Consider the following 20,700-nt stretch of genomic DNA (forward strand, 5'->3'; position numbering starts at 1 on the left):
TTCATTTATTTATTTTGTGTGTATGTGTGAAAACACTTCCATAAATGATATGAAGAAACAGAAAAGAACCAGTTCATTTCCAAAGCGTAAAGGCTTGGCAAAAAGCAATGACCGCTCACTGCATCAGGTAGTACACTGGGTAAAAAGAAATGTGCAATGGAACACAGTTTCCTACATATCCAAAATTTATTTGAACTCACTTTCACAATGCCTACAACCAATAATGGTGCATATACTGTAAATGAAACCTTCAATACTGAAAGTCCAGCAAGTCAAAATTCCCTTTCCAGTGACAAGCCAAATATCCAGTGCAGGATTCCCCAAATAAGAGCTGAAGTTACAGACAAAAGAGATCCAGTCCAGCTAAGTGGATTACAATACCTTTTGACTTTCCAAATATTTGATAGAGTGGTCTGGGTTCAGTGTCTGCCAGGTCCTCACACACCTCGGTCTGTGCCTGGCCCATGACAAACAGGTGAGGCTGGTTCATGGCCTCCTCAAAGGTGAAGCAGCGATAACCCTCCTCATCAACTTTTCCCATGAGGTAGTGGTTGGAGCCTTCACTCCATATTGCCACACACTGAACAAGATTAGCTGTGTCACAAATCAAAAGGTGAATATAAATATCATCACAAGGAGTTCAATTTGTCACTCTTGAAAATTCAGTGATATCAAATTTTGTTCAGAAAAGCATGTTATTGCAAGAATATTTTAAGTAACAAGTTTATAAGGAAAATATACACAAAAAAACTACATGGCAAATAAAAGCAGGAAATAAAGAGATCCTTGTGTGCAAAGATATGAAGCACCCTCAAAAAAAAAAAAAAAAAAGGCAGGGGGGAGAGGGGACAACTTCTGAATCCAAATCAAAACAAGACACATATTTCTTCACACTCACGAGTTAGGTCTGGCACTGTATCACTGGGGGGACGGCAAGGCTGGTGCAGGAAATGGAGCTGTGTGTTATTGGAGATCAGCTTTGAATGAGTCTCTGCACAGGTCCCTTCAGGAGTCTGGTACACATAAGAGCGAGAGCCGGGGAAGGGGCAGGTGATCCCGGCCTCCTTCCTGATCAGTGACTGGCGTGGATCATCCTCCTCAATCATGCTGCATAGTGTGTTCAGGTCTTCACTTCTCTCACAAGGAGCTGAAAGTGTAGGTCAGATAGAATACATGCAGTATAATTTATTTGGGTAAGTGTTCAAGAAGCACCACAGCAAACAAGAATCCTGCAGTCACATGTGGGAGTATTGAAGTTAGACAAGATACTGTTGCATTCATTGGAGAGGGAAAAGTATGTATTTTATATTCAGGATTCTTTATATGAATATTACATTAAATCCTAATGATATGATTATAATATTACAACTTTGTGTGTTATGTAAAGTAAATGCCATCAGAGAAAACCTTAACTTACATTTCTTATAATAGAGAAGATTGAAGTGCATCTCTTTGACAATGTAGCATGTGTTGCAAGTGGGGCTGCAAAGAAGAAAAGTAAACAGGTTATGAAAACTAATTAGTGTATTGTACTGTTGGGCAAACACCAAGACAAAAATAAACTAGAAATTTCAAAATGAACACCAAACACATTGTATGGACCACCTTTTCAAAAATTCTATATTTTTCAGTCACTGATAAAATAAATCTATTAGAATCAAGAGTTACTGGATGAAAATAAGATAAAAAATATGTATCAAAGAAATGACAGACAGCAAGACAATGTGGCAAGAGCCTCACCCTCTCATCAGGAACTTGTCCCCCAGTGCAATGTCACACACATTTCCCCCAAAGATGCCATCACCAATGGGGATGTCACCCTCCTCCTTGCTCCACCATTCACCACTCCAGTGTACCGGCAGGATGCACTGCTCTGGTGGGGCAGCAAATGGGGTTTTGTCAACATTACGGACTGAGCAAAAAAGTAAACAAGTAAATACATGCAGCACAAGTGTGTAATGGGACTGAGAATCCTCTTGTGTACTTTTACTCAAGCAATGGAAGAAGCTGCTCACCATATTTAGGAGTCTCTGTCACAGTTAATGACATGAAGTGGGAGACTCCCTGACCACCTCCCTTGCGGTTCCTCAGCATGCAGCTGTATGTCCCGGCATCGTCCAGCTGCACGTCAGCAATGATCAGGTCATACTTGGAGGTATTGCCCGGCTTTAGTGGGCCCATGTCCAGTGAGTACCTGCTACTTCTTGTCAGCATGTGATCATCAACAGTAATTACTTCACTCTTGCCCTCAATCTCTCGCATCCAACTTATTACCTGTCAAAACAAAAAAAATATTGGTAAACATTTCTTCATTCTGACTGACTCTGTACTGTAATAAATGACTTTCACACTGAATTCTTAAAGCATATTTGTAATCCAAAACATACACTATTTATTGGAAAGTCTCAAGTGGCACAAATTTGCATGAATGAACTTATAGTAAAGGAATAAACAAATGTTTGAGAACTTACATATCTGCTGGAGGCATCATCCTGCAAAGTTAATCACAACAGTTAGTGTAATTAAATCAATCCAATAATGCTCAAGATATATCCATAAAAAGTTTGCAGCAAGTAAGTCTTAACTCAAGCCCAGGTTACTGTGAGTGGAGTGGGAGCAACACAGGTGGAAAGAGTGAGTGGGCACAGCACTAGTGCAAACCTAATGAAGAAGTCCTGGCTCTCCCTTCCCACAATGCAGTACATGCCACTCCACACTCACAGAGCCAAGTAGCACTGAGGCTCTGCAGGGCAGCACGGCCCCCTCAGAGGACTCCACGTTGATTTCCCATTCCCCGAGTCCTGTCACTGACAGTGGCGCCTCTGAAATTATCCTCATATGTTGGAAAAATCAAAGCTAGAAATGTTACAGTGTCCTGTACTAATGAATATAAGAATCTGATTAATCTTCAGCATGAATTTTGAAAGCTACACATCCCAGTCTGGTGCAGAACCCAAGCTTAGCTAATCACTACACAATGCAATACAAAACAGTAACACAAACACAAAATCATCAAAATGAAACAATCCTTCACAAATCATTCATAATTGAATGGAAAAGAAAATGTCAGAATGTTCATTACTAAAAATAAAGGCTGCAATTATGTTAGCTCATGGTGTTCACAGTGTTGCCAACAAAGACACTGGAAGTGAACACTTTCCATGCACTCTGCTTACCTCCGATCAGTTCAGAAATCTTGTAGGTCATCAAGTACCTCCTGTCACCACACACTGTGGAGTTGTTGTGGCCCATGATGAAGGCATGCCTGCTGTCCTTCCCCCGGGTGTAGGTGAAGCACCGGTACAGCTGCCCCAGGTACAGCGACGAGTTACTCACCAGTCTAGTGATGAGGTAGTGAGTGGAGTCTTCTGCCCAATCAGCCACACACTCAAATTCTTCAGCTGTCATGCATGGAAATTATTTATTACATCAAGTTAAACACCAGGATATGAACTGAATAATGCAAACATTTTTTTTTCTTTTTTTTTATGTAGGAGGGATACTGGCCAAGGGCAATAAAAAAAAAAAAAAAAAAAAAAAAGCCCACTGAGATGCCAGTCCCAGAAAAGGATCCTAAGTGATAGTAAAAAATTGAAGGATAAGTGTCTTAAAACCTCCCTCTTCAAGGAATTCAAGTCATAGGAAGGTGGAAATACAGAAGTAGACAAGGAGATTATTTATTACAGAGTTTACCAAAGAAAGGCATGAATGACTGAGAATACTGGTTAACTCTTGAATTAGAGGGGTGGACAGAATAAGGGTGAGAGAAAAGAAGAAAGTCTTGTGCAGTGAGGCCACAGGAGGAGGGAAGGCATGCAGTTAGCAAGATCAGAAGAGCAGTTAGCATGAAAATAGCAGTAGAAGACAGCTAGAGATGCAACACTACAGTGATGAGAGAGAGGCTGAAGACAGTCAGTTAGAGGAAAGGAGTTGAGACAAAAAGCTTTTGATTCCACCCTGTCTAGAAGAACGGTATGAGTGGAACTCCCCCAGACATGTGAAGCATACTCCATACATGGACAGAGTACAGCAGCATGTACAGAGTTAGCAGCTGGGGGGATGAGAAAAACTGGCAGAGACATCTCAGAACACCTAACTTCATGGAAGTTGTTTTAGCTAGAGATGAGATGTGAAGTTTCCAGTTCAGATTATAAGTAAAGGACAGACTGAGGATATTCAAAGGACAGACTGAGGATATTCAGTGTAGAAGAGGGGGACAGTTGAGTGTCACTGGAGAAGAGGAGATAGTTGTCTGGAAGATTGTGTTGAGTTGATAGATGGAGGAATTGAGTTTTTGAGGCATTGAACAATAACAAATTTGCTTTGCCCCAGTCAGAAATTTTAGAAAGATAAGAAGTCAGGCATTCTGTGGCTTCCCTGCATGAAATGTTTACTTCCTGAAGGGTTTGACGTCTATGAAAAGACGTGGAAAAGTGCAGGGTGGTATCGTCAGCGTAGGAGTGGATAGGACAAGAAGTTAGGTTTAGAAGGTCATTAATGAATAATAAGAAGAGAATGGGTGACAGGACCCTGAGGAACACCACTGATTTAGGAGAAGAATAGTGACTGTCTACCACAGCAGCAATAGAACAGTCAGAAAGGAAACTTGAGATGAAGTTACAGAAAGAAGGATAGAAGCCATAGGAAGGTGGTTTGGAAATCAAAGCTTTGTGCCAGACTCTATCAAAAGCTTTAGATGTGTCCAAGGCAACAACAAAAGTTTTACCGAAATCTCTAAAAGAGGACGACCAAGACTCAGTAAGGAATGCCAGAAGATCACCAGTAGAGCGGCCTTGACTGAACCCATACTGGCGATCAGATAGAAGGTTGTGAAGCGATAGATGTTTAAGAATCTTCCTGTTGAGGATAGATTCAAAAACTTTAGATAGGAAGGAAATTAAAGCAATAGGACAGTAGTTTGAGGGATTAGAATGGTCATCCTTTTTAGGAACAGGCTGAATGTAGGCAAACTTCCAGCAAGAAGGAAAGGTAGATGTTTACAGACAGAGCCGAAAGAGTTTGAATAGGCTATGTGCAAGCACGGAGGCACAGTTTTGGAGAACAATAGGAGGGATCCTATCAGGTCCATAAGCCTTCCAAGGGTTTAGGCCAGCGAGGGCATGGAAAACATCACTGCGAAGAATTTTAATAGGTAGCATGAAGTAGTCAGAGGGTGGAGAGGAAGGAACAAGCCCAGAATCATCCAAGGTAGAATTTTTAGCAAAGGTTTGAGCAAAGAGTTCAGCTTTAGAAATAGATGTGATAGCAGTGGTGCCATCTGGTTGAAATAAAGGAAGGAAAGAAGAAGAAGCAAAGTTATTGAAGATATTTTTGGCAGGATGCCAGAAGTCACAAGGCAAGTTAGATCTTGAAAGATTTTGACACTTTCTGTTAATGAAGGAGTTTTTGGCTAATTGGAGGACAGACTTGGCATGGATCCAGGCAGAAATATAAAGTGCATGAGATTTTCGTGATGGAAGACTTAAGTACCTTTTGTAGGCCACCTCTCTATCATGTATAGCACGAAAACAAGCTGTGTTAAAACAAGGTTTGGAAGGTTTAAGTCAAGAAAAAGAGAGAGGAATGTAAGCCTCCATGCTAGACACTATCACATGTTATGTGCTCAGCACACAAAGACGGGTCTCTGACACAGAAGCAGTAGTCATTCCAAGGAAAATCAGCAAAATACCTCCTCAAGGTCCCCCCAACTAGCAGAGGCAAAACGCCAGAGGCACCTTCGCTTAAGGGGATCCTGAGGAGGGATTGGAGATATAGGATAAGATACAGATATGAGATTGTGGTCAGAGAAGCCCAATGAAGAATAGAGGGTGACTGTATAAGCAGAAGTATTAGAGGTCAGGAAAAGGTCAAGAATGTTGGGCGTATCTCCAAGAGGGTCAGGAATACGAGTAGGGTGTTGCACCAATTGCTCTAGGTCATGGAGGATAGCAAAGTTCACCAGGATGGTCAGAGAAGGGAGAGGAAAGCCAAAGCTGGTGGTGAACATTGAAGTCTCCAAGAATGGAGATCTCTGCAAAAGGGAAGAGAGTCAGAATGTGCTCCATTTTGGAAGTTAAGTAGTCGTAGAATTTCTTATAGTCAGAGGAGTTAAGTGAGAGATATACAGCACAGATAAATTTAGTTTGAGAGTGACTCTGTGGTTGTAGCTAAATGGCGGAAAACTCGCAAGATTCAAGAGCACGACAGCAGGTTAAATCGTTGCACACATAAACGTAACATCCAGCTTTGGATTGAAAATGAGGATAGAGAAAGTAAGAGGGAACAGAAAAGGGACTACTGTCAGTTGCCTCAGACACCTGAGTTTCAGGTGTCTATTCAATCTCTATTCTACAGATTGAAAATTAGATCTTAGACCACGAATGTTGAAGAAATTAATGAAGAAAAAGTTGATGGGGGGTGTCAAGACACTTGGGGTCATCGTCAGAAGGGCAGTCGGACCTGGGGACATTTGTGGTCCCCTCCCCAGATGGGGACTCCAAGGCTGGTGTAAGAGTCACCATGAATTTTTAAATTTTGTGTGAAGGGTATGTGTATTATTAGGTGCTTGTAGTTTTGTGTGAAGGAAGAGAGTTGTCTTTAGAGGGCAGGCTGTGACTGCCCCCTTGTGTTGTGAGACACAAAGGGAAACATTCAGTGAGGTCACAGCTGGGTTTAATGACAAGTTCACAGCACCTCCTGATAAAGCCTCACTGGGAGTAATTATCGTTTTAGCAGGTTCATATATATATATATATATATATATATATATATATATATATATATATATATATATATATATATATATATATATATATATATATATATATATATATATATATATATATATATATACACAATGAAAATTATGGTTTCCCTTGACTTTCAATTTCATAGTTCACAAAGAAAGGAATGTCTACTGCTAGTGGAGATGTATTGTACAGTATATATATATATATATATATATATATATATATATATATATATATATATATATATATATATATATATATATATATATATATATATATATATATATATATATATATATATATATATATATACACAATGAAAATTATGGTTTCCCTTGACTTTCAATTTCATAGTTCACAAAGAAAGGAATGTCTACTGCTAGTGGAGATGTATTGTACAGTATATATATATATATATATATATATATATATATATATATATATATATATATATATATATATATATATATATATATATATATATATATATATATAAAACACCTGTTTCTGAGACATAATTCTATAACAACAGAATATAAAAATGTAGAAAAAATTAAACAGTCATATATATATATCTACAACAAATAGCAATGCAGGTACTGGTATACAGAATGAAAAAAATAAGTCTTAAAACAAATAGCAGCATCTTTTAGTATCCTAAGTAGCCTCCATTTCCAACAAGACAAGCAAATACTCTTGGATATGGAGGCCTGCTTAAAAATAAAAATTAATAGTAAAATGTCAAAAAAAAAAAAAAAGGCAAACACCAAACATATATAAAGTAAACCTACAGTCTCATGAATCAAAACAAACTGCAAGTCATTCAACAGGAACTCACCCACAGGCCGGGAGGGGTCGGCCAGCACCCAGCATGACGGGTACTGGAACTGCAGGTGAGACTCTGTGGAGGAGCTGATGAGGGAGGTGTTGTTGTCCTCACATGACTGGTGGGGGAGCTCCAATGAGTACTGGCGGGGCCCAGTGAATGGACAATGGACGGCCTCGGTGTTCAGCCGCACTAGGTTCATAAACTCACTCTTCTCATCCAGGGTGGAGCACAGCCCTTCCTGGGTCCCCATGCACCGTGCTGGAGTCATAGCCAAAGCTCATATGTTTGTTTGTAACTACCAACACTATTTCTCAATTTAAAACAACCACTGTCCTAGAAAAATTTGGCTGTAACCAGAATATGAGACCAAGACATCTTGCATTGTAGTTTGATGTGCTATTGTCTGAGCTACTGCCTGAGCTGATTAATAATAAGCTAAGGAGTGTGTGAGAAGAAGAGGAGTTATAATACTTACTGCTCTTGTACTGCAGCAAGTTTTGGTGCTTCTGTATGAAATGAACACAACGGAAGCACTGACGCCACCTGAAAAATAAAAGGATTCCTGCCAGCTGAACATCTTTATCCAATACCTTATTTTTTTTCTTTTTTTATGCAAGAGGTGCACTGGTCATGGACAACAAAAAATTTGGAAAAAGGCCTGTTAGAGTGCCAGGTCCCAAAGCAGATCAAAAGGTCACAAAATGAGGTAAGAATGAACAATCTGAAGTACATCAACATACAACAGTTTTTGGGATGATACATTGCTGCACGTTCTCTGATAATGCCTCTTGTAATGTTATGACAGTAAGGGTTTGGTACCAATCCTAGATGTGCTCCTACAAATTACTGAACAAAATACTAACTTATTCAGAAATTTCAAATCCAAGCAGCAAAATCCTTACTTGTGCTGTATGATGAAGTTCTCTCCAGATGTTGACACACAAAATGATCTCTTGAACTCCTGAGGCAAAATTTCCGACATCTGTCTGTACCGCGTGTCATACCACTCCCCCCGCCACTCCATGGGAAACTCACACTTCCCTGCAATGGAAAGGAACAGTGTTTGGAGGAAGTATCAAGGTAACATAATAGTGAATGGGGGAGTATGCAATGATGATGATGATGATAGTGCTGAACCTCATCCTAAGTTCCATTCCTGAAAAAAACATTTGTAAACTGAAAATTTGTGAATTGGTAAAAAGTGTGGATTCTGAATTTCTGGTGTCTTCTATAAATTCTACCAGGTTTTTTTTTTTATTCTAATCTTTAAGTCTGAATTCTGCAAAATTAAAATGAAAAGGTTTTATACACAACTTCAAAAATTTGCAAACATTCATTGAATCCCCTTGAACATAACATACCCTCAGCTCATTACACTTCGTGCTGAGCTGAGTGAGCTCATTGCACACACACACACACACACACACACACACACACACACACACACACACACACACACACACACACACTCACAATCTTCTGGTGGCATCTCCACATCCAAGGAGATCTCCCGGTGGCCAATCTGGTTCAGGCTCTTGTCAAACAGTGTGCAGGCGTACACCCCTGAGTCCTCCGGCACTACCTGCCTCAGCGTCAGGTCATAGTGCATGACCCCTGAAGTCCTGGTGTCCACCCCTGTGTTGAGGGTCATGCGATGCCCATCATAGTGCAGGATTATGTCATCTTGAGAGAGGACTTGAGTTGTGCTGCCGCCCCCTCGTGTCCACTTCACAAACTGACAGTGTGAGAACAAATTACTTTCAGACATTTGTATCTACAGTTTTTTATTATGAGAGAAAGAGACTAAGTTTATATAGACAATGATAAGAAGTCATATTTCACATCAATGCCAGACAAAAGCTTTACAAAATGCTGCTTTCAAATTATTCTACATTGACTGCAGGAAGTGAACAGGACCTGCCAAAGCTGTGTAAAGCACAATACTTACATAGTTCCGGCTATTTTCACTTATACTCTGAAAAACACAAGAAATCTGGTTAGTTCATTTCTTCATACTTTCCCATATTTTAATCACACAGTACGCTCTCACTATTTATAGATTTTCCAACAGTATAATTATCTTAACTCTTTGTCAGCTACTTGGTACACCATTCCTTAATTACTAATTACTCTAAGACTGAATTGAAGGTGGCTGTTCTACAGTCACCTTTAATCTTTAAACAAGGTTGAAATTGCAAAACCTATTCTTTTTTAATCCCCTTCTTTCTTGTACATCCTTACAGAGACTTCATGCATTACTTTTAATTTTGTATCACAGTGAAAGGGTTAACCCTATACTCTGCAGCATGGGTCAAAAATTACCCTAGATGACTTTTCCCAAATAAAAAAAAATTCTAAACAAGAGGGGGTTTTAGGAAATTATTCTGTCATTCAAAATTTGATGAAGAATGACCGTGTAAAAAATAAATCTGCAAAAAAAAAAAAAAAAAAAAAAAAGGTTTAATTTGATATTTTATATTTTTCTTTCGATCGCTCGCGAAGCAATATGACAACAGACGGAAATCAGTGATCAATGAGTTCACTGCCGGTGGCCACCTCCTTGCGATAAATTTTTCCCTGTATTATATATATATATATATATATATATATATATATATATATATATATATATATATATATATATATATATATATATATATATATATATATATATATATATATATATTTTTTTTTTTTTTTCTTTTTTTTTCTTTTTTCTTTTTTTCTGTGTGTGTGTGTGTGTGTGTGTTTTGGTATATAATTCTAGTGTAGTTATTATTCTCTTTCCTGCAGTATTTAACGTAAAAATATAAGAACATACGATTCGTGAGGGGTAACAGGGTGAGTGTCGCACAATCAGGAAGTATGATCAGTGTTTGTGTGTGTTCTACCTTCTATCTTACATAATCTCACGATAAAACTATAAAGACATAATGTGACTGCTAAGTCCAGAAGCTCGGTTCAATCTCGTGATGACACGATACGTAAAATTAAAAACTAGGAAAAATCACGCTTATTTCAACTGATACGCAAGGCGGTTATATGAAGGATTTCAGACGGGTGGCATATTTTCGAAAGGCGCTAAGGTTCTCTCTCTCTCTCTCTCTCTCTCTCTCTCTCTCTGACATGGTAATCATAATCCCACTATGTTATTATTATCTAAGAGGTTGGGCGAGAGTGGCTATATTGGAAGCGATTTCAGGTGGTAGTTACCATGGCAACGGACTTCCACCCTCCACTCAACAACATACCCAGCCACCCCAATCAGCATCAGCTTTTACTGAACATTAAGTTCAAGGTCATGATTGACAAGTTCATCATCAAAGCTCTGTATACATGCTACCCATGCCAGATTGGCCTATTTGGTGCCAAATTCAAGAAATTCAAATTCTAGAAATTTGGTACTTTTCAATGCGTTTGGCATCTAAAATATCAAGTTGCCATCTTGGCATTTTTCGATAAAATTTCGATTTCGATTCAGCATTTCGATAAAATTCACTAATAAAGTTTTAATCTCAAGTCAGAATCATTTTAAGGTTCCCGGCTAACGTACTTAGCGCCATCACCAGCTGTGGAAAAAAATAAATAAAGACAATCAAGATTCAATCCTGATCTTGATGGTACAGGTGCCTCGGGATCACTTCCAAGCCAGGCCTCTGGATCGGCAACTCCTGTAGAAGGGGGGAAAAAAAAAGAAAAAGAAAAAAGAAATGAACAACATCCTCTACACTACACATCTGGCACGACACATTCTCTCCAGAAACTCTTTCACCGCCTCAATCATCCTTTCATTGGCCTCTCTACAGTCCCAGCAACACCATCCACTCCTTTCCTGTCTTCTCCACTCTTTCATTCCTATCATGCCCTAACTCAGTCAGTATCACTTGTATCATCTCATTCCTGTCTCTGGCATACTTCACACACTCCAGCACCACATGTTCCACAGTCTCATCCTCTTCCATGTCACACATCTAGCACACTTAGCTGCGGGACTCAGACCATCTGTAACTCCTTGCATTCACATCCATACACTGTGCCCTCGCTCGGAAGAGATCACCACCCAAACTTTCATCATACCATTTTTCATATCTCGTGGCCCCTTTCTCCTTGTACCATTCCAGGGTCTTCTTTCCATCTCATTCTTCCATTCATTCAGTCCCACACATTTCACTTCTTTGTCTATCTCATCCTTCCATTTTCAAACATCCCATTCAGCTCCCACTCTGCCTCCTCTTGTTACCACTCATTCACGCTCATTTTGATTCCTCCCAGCCACTCATCGCCCACACAACTTGTAATCCATTCCTGTCTGTCATTCTCATGCACCTCTTCCTCCATTTGCTTCCACTTTTTCCACAGGTACACTTTCCTTGCTATTCTTGCATCATCCATTCTCTCAAGCCTAATCTTGTACCTAAGTATGGCTTTTGTGAGTCTTTCCTTAAAGGTGCTCCATTCCATATCACCTCTCAAGGCTTCAACTGCTGTATACTTTGGTGCACTCAGTGCCATCCTTGCTACTCTATTCTGGCCCACTTCTAAGTTATCAATTTCACTTTCATTCCATGCAATCATATCTGCATCATACATTATACTTGGCACAGCCACACTCTTCCACACTTCTCTCAACACATCAAACTTGCTCTCATCTTTGCTACGCTTCCCAATCGACCTACCCACGGGTTTACCATACTTATCTTTTCATTCTTTGCCTTTGCACACCCACTAGGACTCATCCACATTCCTAAGTACTTGTATTCTTGCACCTGTTTCAACTCATCCTCTCCAAGTCTCCATAAGACATTACTTTCATCCTTTGATCTATTCACAATCATTGATCTTGATAGTACAGGGGGCACAGGATCACTCCTGAGCCAGGCCTTTGGATCGGCAACTCCTGTAAAATGGGAGAGAAAAAAAAAAAAAAGAACAGCATCCTCTATCCTAATTGTTCATACATCTGGCACGACAAATTCTCTCCAGAAACTCTCTCACTGCCTCAATCATCCTTTCATTTGCCTCTCTACACAGTCCCAGCAACAACACCATCCACTCCTTTCCTGTCTTCTCCACTCTTTCATTCCTACCATGCCCTAACTCAGTCAGTATCACTTGCATCATCTCATTCCTGTCTCTGGCATACTTCATACACTCCAGCACCACATGTTCCACCGTCTCATCCTCTCCCATGTCACATATCTGGCACACTTAGCTGCGGGACTCAGACCACCTGTAACTCCTTGCATTCACATCCATACACTGTGCCCTCGCTCAGAAGAGAAGATCACCACCCAGGCTTCCATCATACCACCTTTCATACCTTGTGGCCTCTTTCTCCTTGTACCATTCCAGGGTCTTTCTTTCTATCTCATTCTTCCATTCATTCAGTCCCACACATTTCACTTCTTTGTCTATCTCATTCTTCCATTTTCTCACATCCCATTCGGCTCCCACTCTGCCTCCTCTTGTTACCACCCATTCACGCTCATTTTGATTCCTCCCAACCATTCTCATCGCCCACACAACTTGCAATCCATTCCTGTCTGTCATTCTCATGCACCTCTTCCTCCATTTGTTTCCACTTCATTCCACAGGTACACCTTCCTTGCTATTCTTGCATCATCCATTCTCTCAAGCCTAATCTTGTACCTAAGCGTGGCTTTTGTGAGTCTTTCCCTAAAGGTGCTCCATCCCATATCGCCTCTCAAGGCTTCCATCGCTGTGTACCTCAGTGCATTCAGTACCATCCTTGCTATTCTATTTTGGTCCATTTCTAACTTATCAATTTCACTTTCATTCCATGCCATCACATCCATACCATACATTATACTTGGCACAGCCACACTCTTCCACACTTCTCTCAACACATCATACTTACTTGTTCTCGTCCTTGCCACGCTTCCCAATCAACCTACCCACTGGTTTACCATACTTATCTTTTCATTCTTTGCCTTTGCACACCCACTAGGACTCATCCATATCCCTATGTACTTGTATTATTGCACCTGTTTTAACTCATTCTCTCCAAGTCTCCAGGTCAGGTCAGGGACGGAGTTCAGAGAGATAAGGCAGGATGAGGGAGGTGAGGTGAGGCTCCAGAAGGGAGGAGGAAAGAGGAAGGGGGGAGATAGGTGTGAGTATGTTGGAATGTCAGATCATGCTGAAATGAGAGAGGTAAGGTCGAGGCGAGTTGATGAGGGAGGGGAGAGGATGGTAGGGAACGAGATGAGGGGATTAGGTGAAGTAAATGTAGATGAATTGTATAAATATTTCGTAGATAAAGTTCATACAGGTCAGTTAGCAAATATCCCGTATAAAACAATACGATCACAAAAAAATGACCCTAAATGGATGACTGCTAGGTTAAAGCATTATATAGGGCGTAAGAGAAGTATATATAAGAGATTAAGGGCAGGTGAGGAAGTTTTAAGGGCACAGTATAATGAATTAGTTAGAACAGTCAGGAAGTTAACGAGGAAAGCTAAGGACAATTATGAATTAAAGGTAGCCAGCCAGGCGAAGACGGACCCCAAGGGATTTTATCAGGTATACAGGACGAAAAATAAGGATACTGTAGGTCCATTAAAGGCAGCAGATGGGGAGCTGGTTAGTTCTGGGGAGGAGATTAGTAAACTTCTGAATGATTATTTTTTAACTGTCTTCACTCAGGAAAACATGCAGGATATGCCAGATAGTGAACAGGTGTTTAGAGCAGATGAGTATGAGAAGCTGACGGATATTTCCATAACTAGGGAGATAGTGGAGCAGGAGATAGATAGGCTAAAAAAGTTCAAGTCACCAGGACCTGATGAAATATATCCCAGAGTACTGAAGGAATGTAAAAAGATTATTAGTGAACCGTTAGTTTCTGTCTTTAGGAAATCACTGGAGTCGGGTGAGGTACCAGTAATGTGGAGGCAGGCTAATGTAGTACCCATCTTTAAGAAAGGGGATAAAACTTTAGCGTCTAATTATAGACCTGTCAGCTTAACTTCAGTTGTAGGTAAAATGTTAGAGTCAATAATAGCCAGGAACATTAGGGAACATTTAGACAAACATAACTTGATAAATCAGTCACAGCATGGCTTCACGAAGGGGAAGTCTTGCCTGACAAACTTGTTAAGTTTTTACAGTAAGGTGTACGAGGCAGTAGATAATGGTGATAGTTATGATATCTTATATCTGGACTTTAGTAAAGCATTCGACAAGGTGCCCCATCAAAGGCTCCTGAGAAAGGTTAGGGCGCACGGGATAGATGGGAAGGTGTTAGGTTGGATAGGGTCATGGCCTGGTAACAGGCGACAGAGAGTGCTAATAAACGGCTCGAAATCCGAGTGAGGTCATGTCATTAGTGGGGTGCCACAGGGATCAGTATTAGGGCCATTATTATTTCTTTTATATATCAATGACTTGGATAGTGGAATTAGTAGCGATGTTAGTAAATTTGCGGATGACACAAAGATAAGTAGATTAATTAGGTCAGAAGCGGATGCCATCGCCTTGCAGACAGACTTAGATAGAATGAATGAATGGACGGAAAGATGGCAAATGCAATTTAATATCAATAAATGCAAAGTGCTTAGCGTAGGTAGAGGAAACCCACACAATAGGTACACATTAAACACCCAAACTCTGGTAGGTACAGGGTACGAGAAAGATTTAGGAGTTATAGTTAGCTCTGAACTCCGTCTAGGGAAACAATGCATAGAAGCCAGAAACAAGGCAAATAGGGTACTAGGATTCATTTTTAGGAGTGTTAAAAGTAGAAGGCCGGAAGTAATATTAAAGTTATACTTGGCGCTGGTCAGACCTCATCTAGACTACGCTGTGCAGTTCTGGTCCCCACATTACAGGAAAGATATAGGTCTATTAGAATCAGTACAGAGGAGAATGACTAAAAGGATACAGGGGATGAGGAGTATTCCTTACGAAGCGAGGTTGAAGCGGTTAAATTTACATTCTCTAGAGAGACGTAGGTTAAGAGGGGACCTGATAGAAGTCTTTAAGTGGTATAAGGGTTATAACAAGGGAGATGTAAGCAAAATTCTTAGGATCAGCAACCAGGGTAGAACAAGAAATAACGGGTTCAAGCTTGAAAAATTTAGGTTTAGGAAGGAGATAGGAAAAAATTGGTTCTCAAATAGAGTGGTAGATGAGTGGAATGGACTCAGTAATCATGTAGTTAGTGCTAGGACACTAGAGAGCTTTAAGAGAAGATTAGACAAGTTTATGGATGGGGATAACAGATGGAAATAGGTAGGAGTGTTTCATACAGGGACTGCCACGTGTAAGCCTGGTCGCTTCTTGCAGCTTCCCTTATTTCTTATGTTCTTATGTTCTTATATCACATTACTTTCATCCTCTGACCTATTCACAATCATTACCTTGCTTTTCTCACTACTAAACCTCACTCCAAAGTCTTTTCCATACCCATTCACAACATCCAACAAACTTTGAAGCTCATCTACCAATTCACTCATCATAACCACTCATAACCACATCATCATCTACATAAAAAAGCACACATTTTATCATTCCCCACACTTACCCCTACATTCTTTGTTCTCATTGTGGCTGCTAACTCCTCTGTATACAGGCTAAAAAGAGTTGGTGACAATATACAGCCTTGCCTAACTCCTCTCTCACTCTTCACCCAGTCTGTTTGTCTCCTAGTCTGTATCTAGTTCTTGTGTCCACATACATACTTTGCACTATGTTAACTATCTTTGCACTCAATCCAACTTTTCAGACTCTACCTAGCATTTCTCTAGTCACTCTATCACAAGCTTTCTCTATAACCAAAAAACCTAGGTACAATTTACCCCCATCCTTCTTTTTCTTCTCGATCATTTCATTCACCACAAACATATTGTCTTCAGCTCTCTTATCCACACGAAATCCATTCTGTTCTTCACCCAGCACTCCAGCTCTCTCAATCCATTTACAGTCTCTCATTCAACACTACACTGAAAACTTTACCTACTGTATTCACTAATGCAATTGGCCTGTAGTTCTTCAACTCATTCTTACTCTTAAATCCTCCCTTATGGAACAGACACACTCGGCTCTCATTCCACTTTCTTGGCACTCTCTCTTCATCCCACACTCAGTTGAATAATTCAGTCATTCTATCAATCACTACATCCCCATCATTCTTGTAGAAATCACACGGTACATCATTAGGACTTGTTGCCTTGCCATTCTTCTGCCTTCTCACACACCTCTCCATTTCCTCCCTGCTGATTCTTTCATCCAGTTCATCAGCATTCTTCCTTTCCAGTGTCACACATCCTTCTCTCATACTAAACATCTCACCTGCCTCACCTACTTTTTCCCCCAGAACCGTTTGATTGCCTCCCTGTTTCCTTCCTTCTTTGTTATAACTACACAATCTTCTTTCAGACTCTCCACACCAACATTGCCTGACATATTCTCACCTCTCATGAACTTGTACCATTCACAGCCACCTTCCATACCTTTCTCCCTTAAAGATTGAATCACATTCCTTTCACTCTTTACTTTAGCATTCATTATCATTCACCTTGTCTACTGCTGCTGCTCCATATATGCTGCCCATGCATTCTGATACTCATCCTCTGCCTCATTGCTTTCATGCCTCTTTTTCCTCAGCCATCTACACTGTCTACTCATTCTCTTTCATTCTTTCCTAGCCACTCTGATTTCATCATTCCACCATGGTTTACATACATTCTTTCTTCTGCCTAGTCTCACAAACCCTATCTGGTTCTCAGCAGCACCCCTCACATCCTCAACCAGTCTCTCATTCAGATGCTCCATGTCATGCACACTTTCATCATCCCAGCTTCTCTCACTCACATCAACCTGAAAATTCTCCCATCCTACATCTCTTAGTCTCCACTTCTTTTTCTTACTCACCACTTTCGCTTCATTTCCACCATCCATCAAGCACTCCACAACCAGCATGTTGTGATCAGACACAATATCAACCAAATCATCCTCATCTATACACATATGACACAATTTCACACATTCTTCCATTCACCAACATGTAGTCAATAGCTGATTCCTGCTCTCTTGTATTCCAAAGTAACATTCAGATTTTCCAGCTCCAGTTCATCAACAAACTCCCCAAACATTTCACCATTCCTGTTCACCTGTTCCCCCAGTATTCCCACATGTGCATTCATGTCACCCACAACTAGCACTCTCTCCTCTCCATGCTCTCTCACAACTTTCTTAAGTATGTCACACTTCCTCCTATTCTCCCTATCTGCTCTTTCACCCATGACAGTCATGTACACTACTACCAGTACCACCTTCTCTGGTCTGCCACAACCATCCATGCATTCCACCCTGACTGCAAGCACATCCTCACTACTTGTACACTTCCTCACATCAATCTCCTCTACTTTCAGTCCCCTCCCTGTGTTTCCTGTCTTACACCCCTTCCTAATCATAACAATTTAGCTAAATTTAGCCTCTTAGACTTTTTTTAAGATTTGCAAAATTTGGCTTATTTTGGCTTCCTGCACCCAAAAAACCCACTTTCCCAACAGGTCCCATTGTTTGTTGTAGTTAGGGAGGGGGCTGGTGGGAAAAGGGAAGAAGGTCTTATTCTGCAGTTCTACCCTGGTGTGAAATGTAGTGAATTAATGAATGGTGTACATAATTTCTGTCTCAAATGTATGTTTTTTGAGTTATGACTTCTTTCAGTTTGAAATTATGCTCATCTATCATACCTAACCTAACCTTGGAGGTTTAGTTGATAACCCTAGGGGGGGAGGATTATTATGTTGGGTTTGGTTTGTGAATCACTGGCAATGCTGCTCAATAATAACAAAGCAGCTCTCACTGCCACCATCAAAGTATTTTTACAATTTTTATTTTATTTTGTTGATTTCCGACCCCTTCTGCATTGCACATTTCTTGATTTAATGCCCAAAAGCACCCCAGTTTCCCACAGTTCCCCAAGATCGATGAGAATGAGAAGTGAGCATAATTTGAAATTGAAAAAACATTCATGACTAGAAAAATATACACTTGAGACGGAAATTATGTTTACCATTGATCAAATCACTACATTTTTCACCAGAACAACATAAGTCACATCAGGGATTCGTTGGTTGGGTGAAAGTCCGAATTGACATTGTCTTGCATCTAAGACAACCATATCCAATATTTCCTTTTATCTAAGATTAGAAATAAAGAAATTTTCATTTGCATAACATGGTGAAGACCTACAATCTCATTTATCTGTAATATTTAGTTTCCTGATACAATGAGTCTGATAACAATGAGTCTAATCACTGCAGTTTAAGGTCTTGCTTGTGGCCCAAGGTCTATAGGGCTGTTCAATTCCTCCTACCTTTCCATTTTTTTTTCTCTCTTTTTATTTTCTAACTGCTAACTTAACCTAATATGTATAAATTAGCCTAACCCAACTCAACCTAAAATATAGGTTAGGTTAAGTTAACAGGTGGTTATGTTAAGTTTGATTAGGTTAGGTTATATTATTATTATTATTATTATTATTATTATTATTATTATTATCATTATTATTATTAATTATCTACACTTTTCTTTTATGCACTTTCTCCTGTAAATTACTCTTTTAGCCATAATAGTGATACAAAATGTTGAATATTTTTCCCTGATGTTGGTATACAAACTGAAAGAAATAAAATAACTTGCATGATCAGGCAAGGTTAGATGTTATGTCACAACCTCATTTGGTTAGTAACCTTGAAGGTCCAGAGGCACCTCCTAACATTTATGGAATAATTTGATAATACTGAAAAAATCCAGTACAGGCTTATTCCGGACCTAGCTGATTCAGACCTTTTGTTGTGTTATTCGGTCTTTGTCCCTGGCTTATTTAGCCCTTGTTGGCTCAATCAGCTCTTGTTCTTTATTCATTTGGCCCAGCTAGGATGAAGTAATTCAAGATGAATGGTCGCACATATAGATGGATGAATTGTGTAAAGAAAGGGGGTGTGATGTGTGAGAGAGGAGTGGATGAAGCAATAGAGGCTAAGGTTAATAATTATGAGGTGAAATATCTATGTGTAAATTTACTACAGGTACCATCACAATGCCAAATTGGAAAAGTTCTTATGACAGCCAGAGAAAGTACAAATGCAAGTGGGAAAGGACATTTCTGTGTGTGAAAGAAGCACCAGATGGTAAAGGAGATGCATATCGCAAGCTATGCCTCTGTAATCTAAACGCAAGATTTTCTATCCTTCAAAAGCATGAGCAGGCTAAAAAACACAAGAAAAGACAAGCTATTTTAAAAACCACCAGGCATGTCACAGCTTACCACAATGGTCCCAGTGAGGATGTAAAAAAAGCAGAATTGGATTTAGCAGTGGCAATCTCTTGTCATTGTTCTATTAAATCAATTGACCACCTTGGTGAAGTAATCAAAAAACATAGAAAAGGAAGTATGATGGGTAACATAACTTTGCACAGAACAAAATGCAGCAAACTAATCACTGAAATCATCTCACCTGCCTCCAAACACAAGTTAATGAAAGACATTAAAAATGAAAAGTTTGCTTTGCTAGTTGATGAATCAATTGATGTCAGTGCAGAGAAACATCTCTGCATAGTTATACAGTACTACAGCAAAAAGGAAAAAAGTATTGTTACCAAATTGGATGGCCTTGTATCAATAACTGTGGCAACAGGTGAAGTATTGTTTAATGGAATTAAAACAGCAGTAGAAGATATTGGTCAGAGTCTGAGCAACTGTTTGGGATTTGCTAGTGATGGTGCATCTGTGATTGCAGGAAAAAATAATTCTGTTTGGACATGAATACAAGAAGAATCACCAAACTGTGTGCAAGTGAGATGCATCTGTCACTCTCTTGCCCTTGCTGTGCAACATTCTTTCAACAAGCTATCATCAAACTTGGGCTTCCTTTTATTGGAAATTCCAAAGTGGTTTTCCAAAAGTTCCTTACGGAGAGAGAGGCTTACAAATCTCTCTTTAATGTGATGAATCCAGATAATGAGAGAAAAGGAATGCCATTTCCATTCCAATAACCAACTGCTACATTTTTTTTGTAATTGGGAAGAGTTACACGTTTACTTCCTTTGTGCTGAACAGAATTGTGGCCAAGAAGCCAAATTCGAAGC

At 39.8% G+C, this 20,700-nt stretch overlaps 1 protein-coding gene across 1 annotated transcript in view; it reads right to left on the reverse strand.

The window, feature by feature from the left end:
* LOC135116514 (uncharacterized) overlaps positions 1-20,700 on the reverse strand; it is a 59,414-nt gene that overhangs the window by 7,448 nt on the left and 31,266 nt on the right. Inside the window, exons 28-40 of the mRNA XM_064034031.1 lie at positions 9,527-9,553; positions 9,052-9,313; positions 8,481-8,619; positions 8,054-8,121; positions 7,588-7,836; positions 3,177-3,401; positions 2,722-2,822; positions 2,472-2,492; positions 2,016-2,274; positions 1,741-1,873; positions 1,418-1,482; positions 899-1,147; positions 382-594 (exon numbers count right to left, since the gene is read on the reverse strand). Of these exons, the coding sequence (XP_063890101.1) occupies positions 382-594; positions 899-1,147; positions 1,418-1,482; positions 1,741-1,873; positions 2,016-2,274; positions 2,472-2,492; positions 2,722-2,822; positions 3,177-3,401; positions 7,588-7,836; positions 8,054-8,121; positions 8,481-8,619; positions 9,052-9,313; positions 9,527-9,553 (2,011 nt within the window). The remainder of the gene's footprint in view (positions 1-381; positions 595-898; positions 1,148-1,417; positions 1,483-1,740; positions 1,874-2,015; positions 2,275-2,471; positions 2,493-2,721; positions 2,823-3,176; positions 3,402-7,587; positions 7,837-8,053; positions 8,122-8,480; positions 8,620-9,051; positions 9,314-9,526; positions 9,554-20,700) is intronic.

This window comes from Scylla paramamosain, chromosome 31 (genome assembly GCF_035594125.1).
Source record: "Scylla paramamosain isolate STU-SP2022 chromosome 31, ASM3559412v1, whole genome shotgun sequence".
Classification (NCBI taxonomy): Eukaryota; Metazoa; Arthropoda; class Malacostraca; order Decapoda; family Portunidae; genus Scylla; species Scylla paramamosain.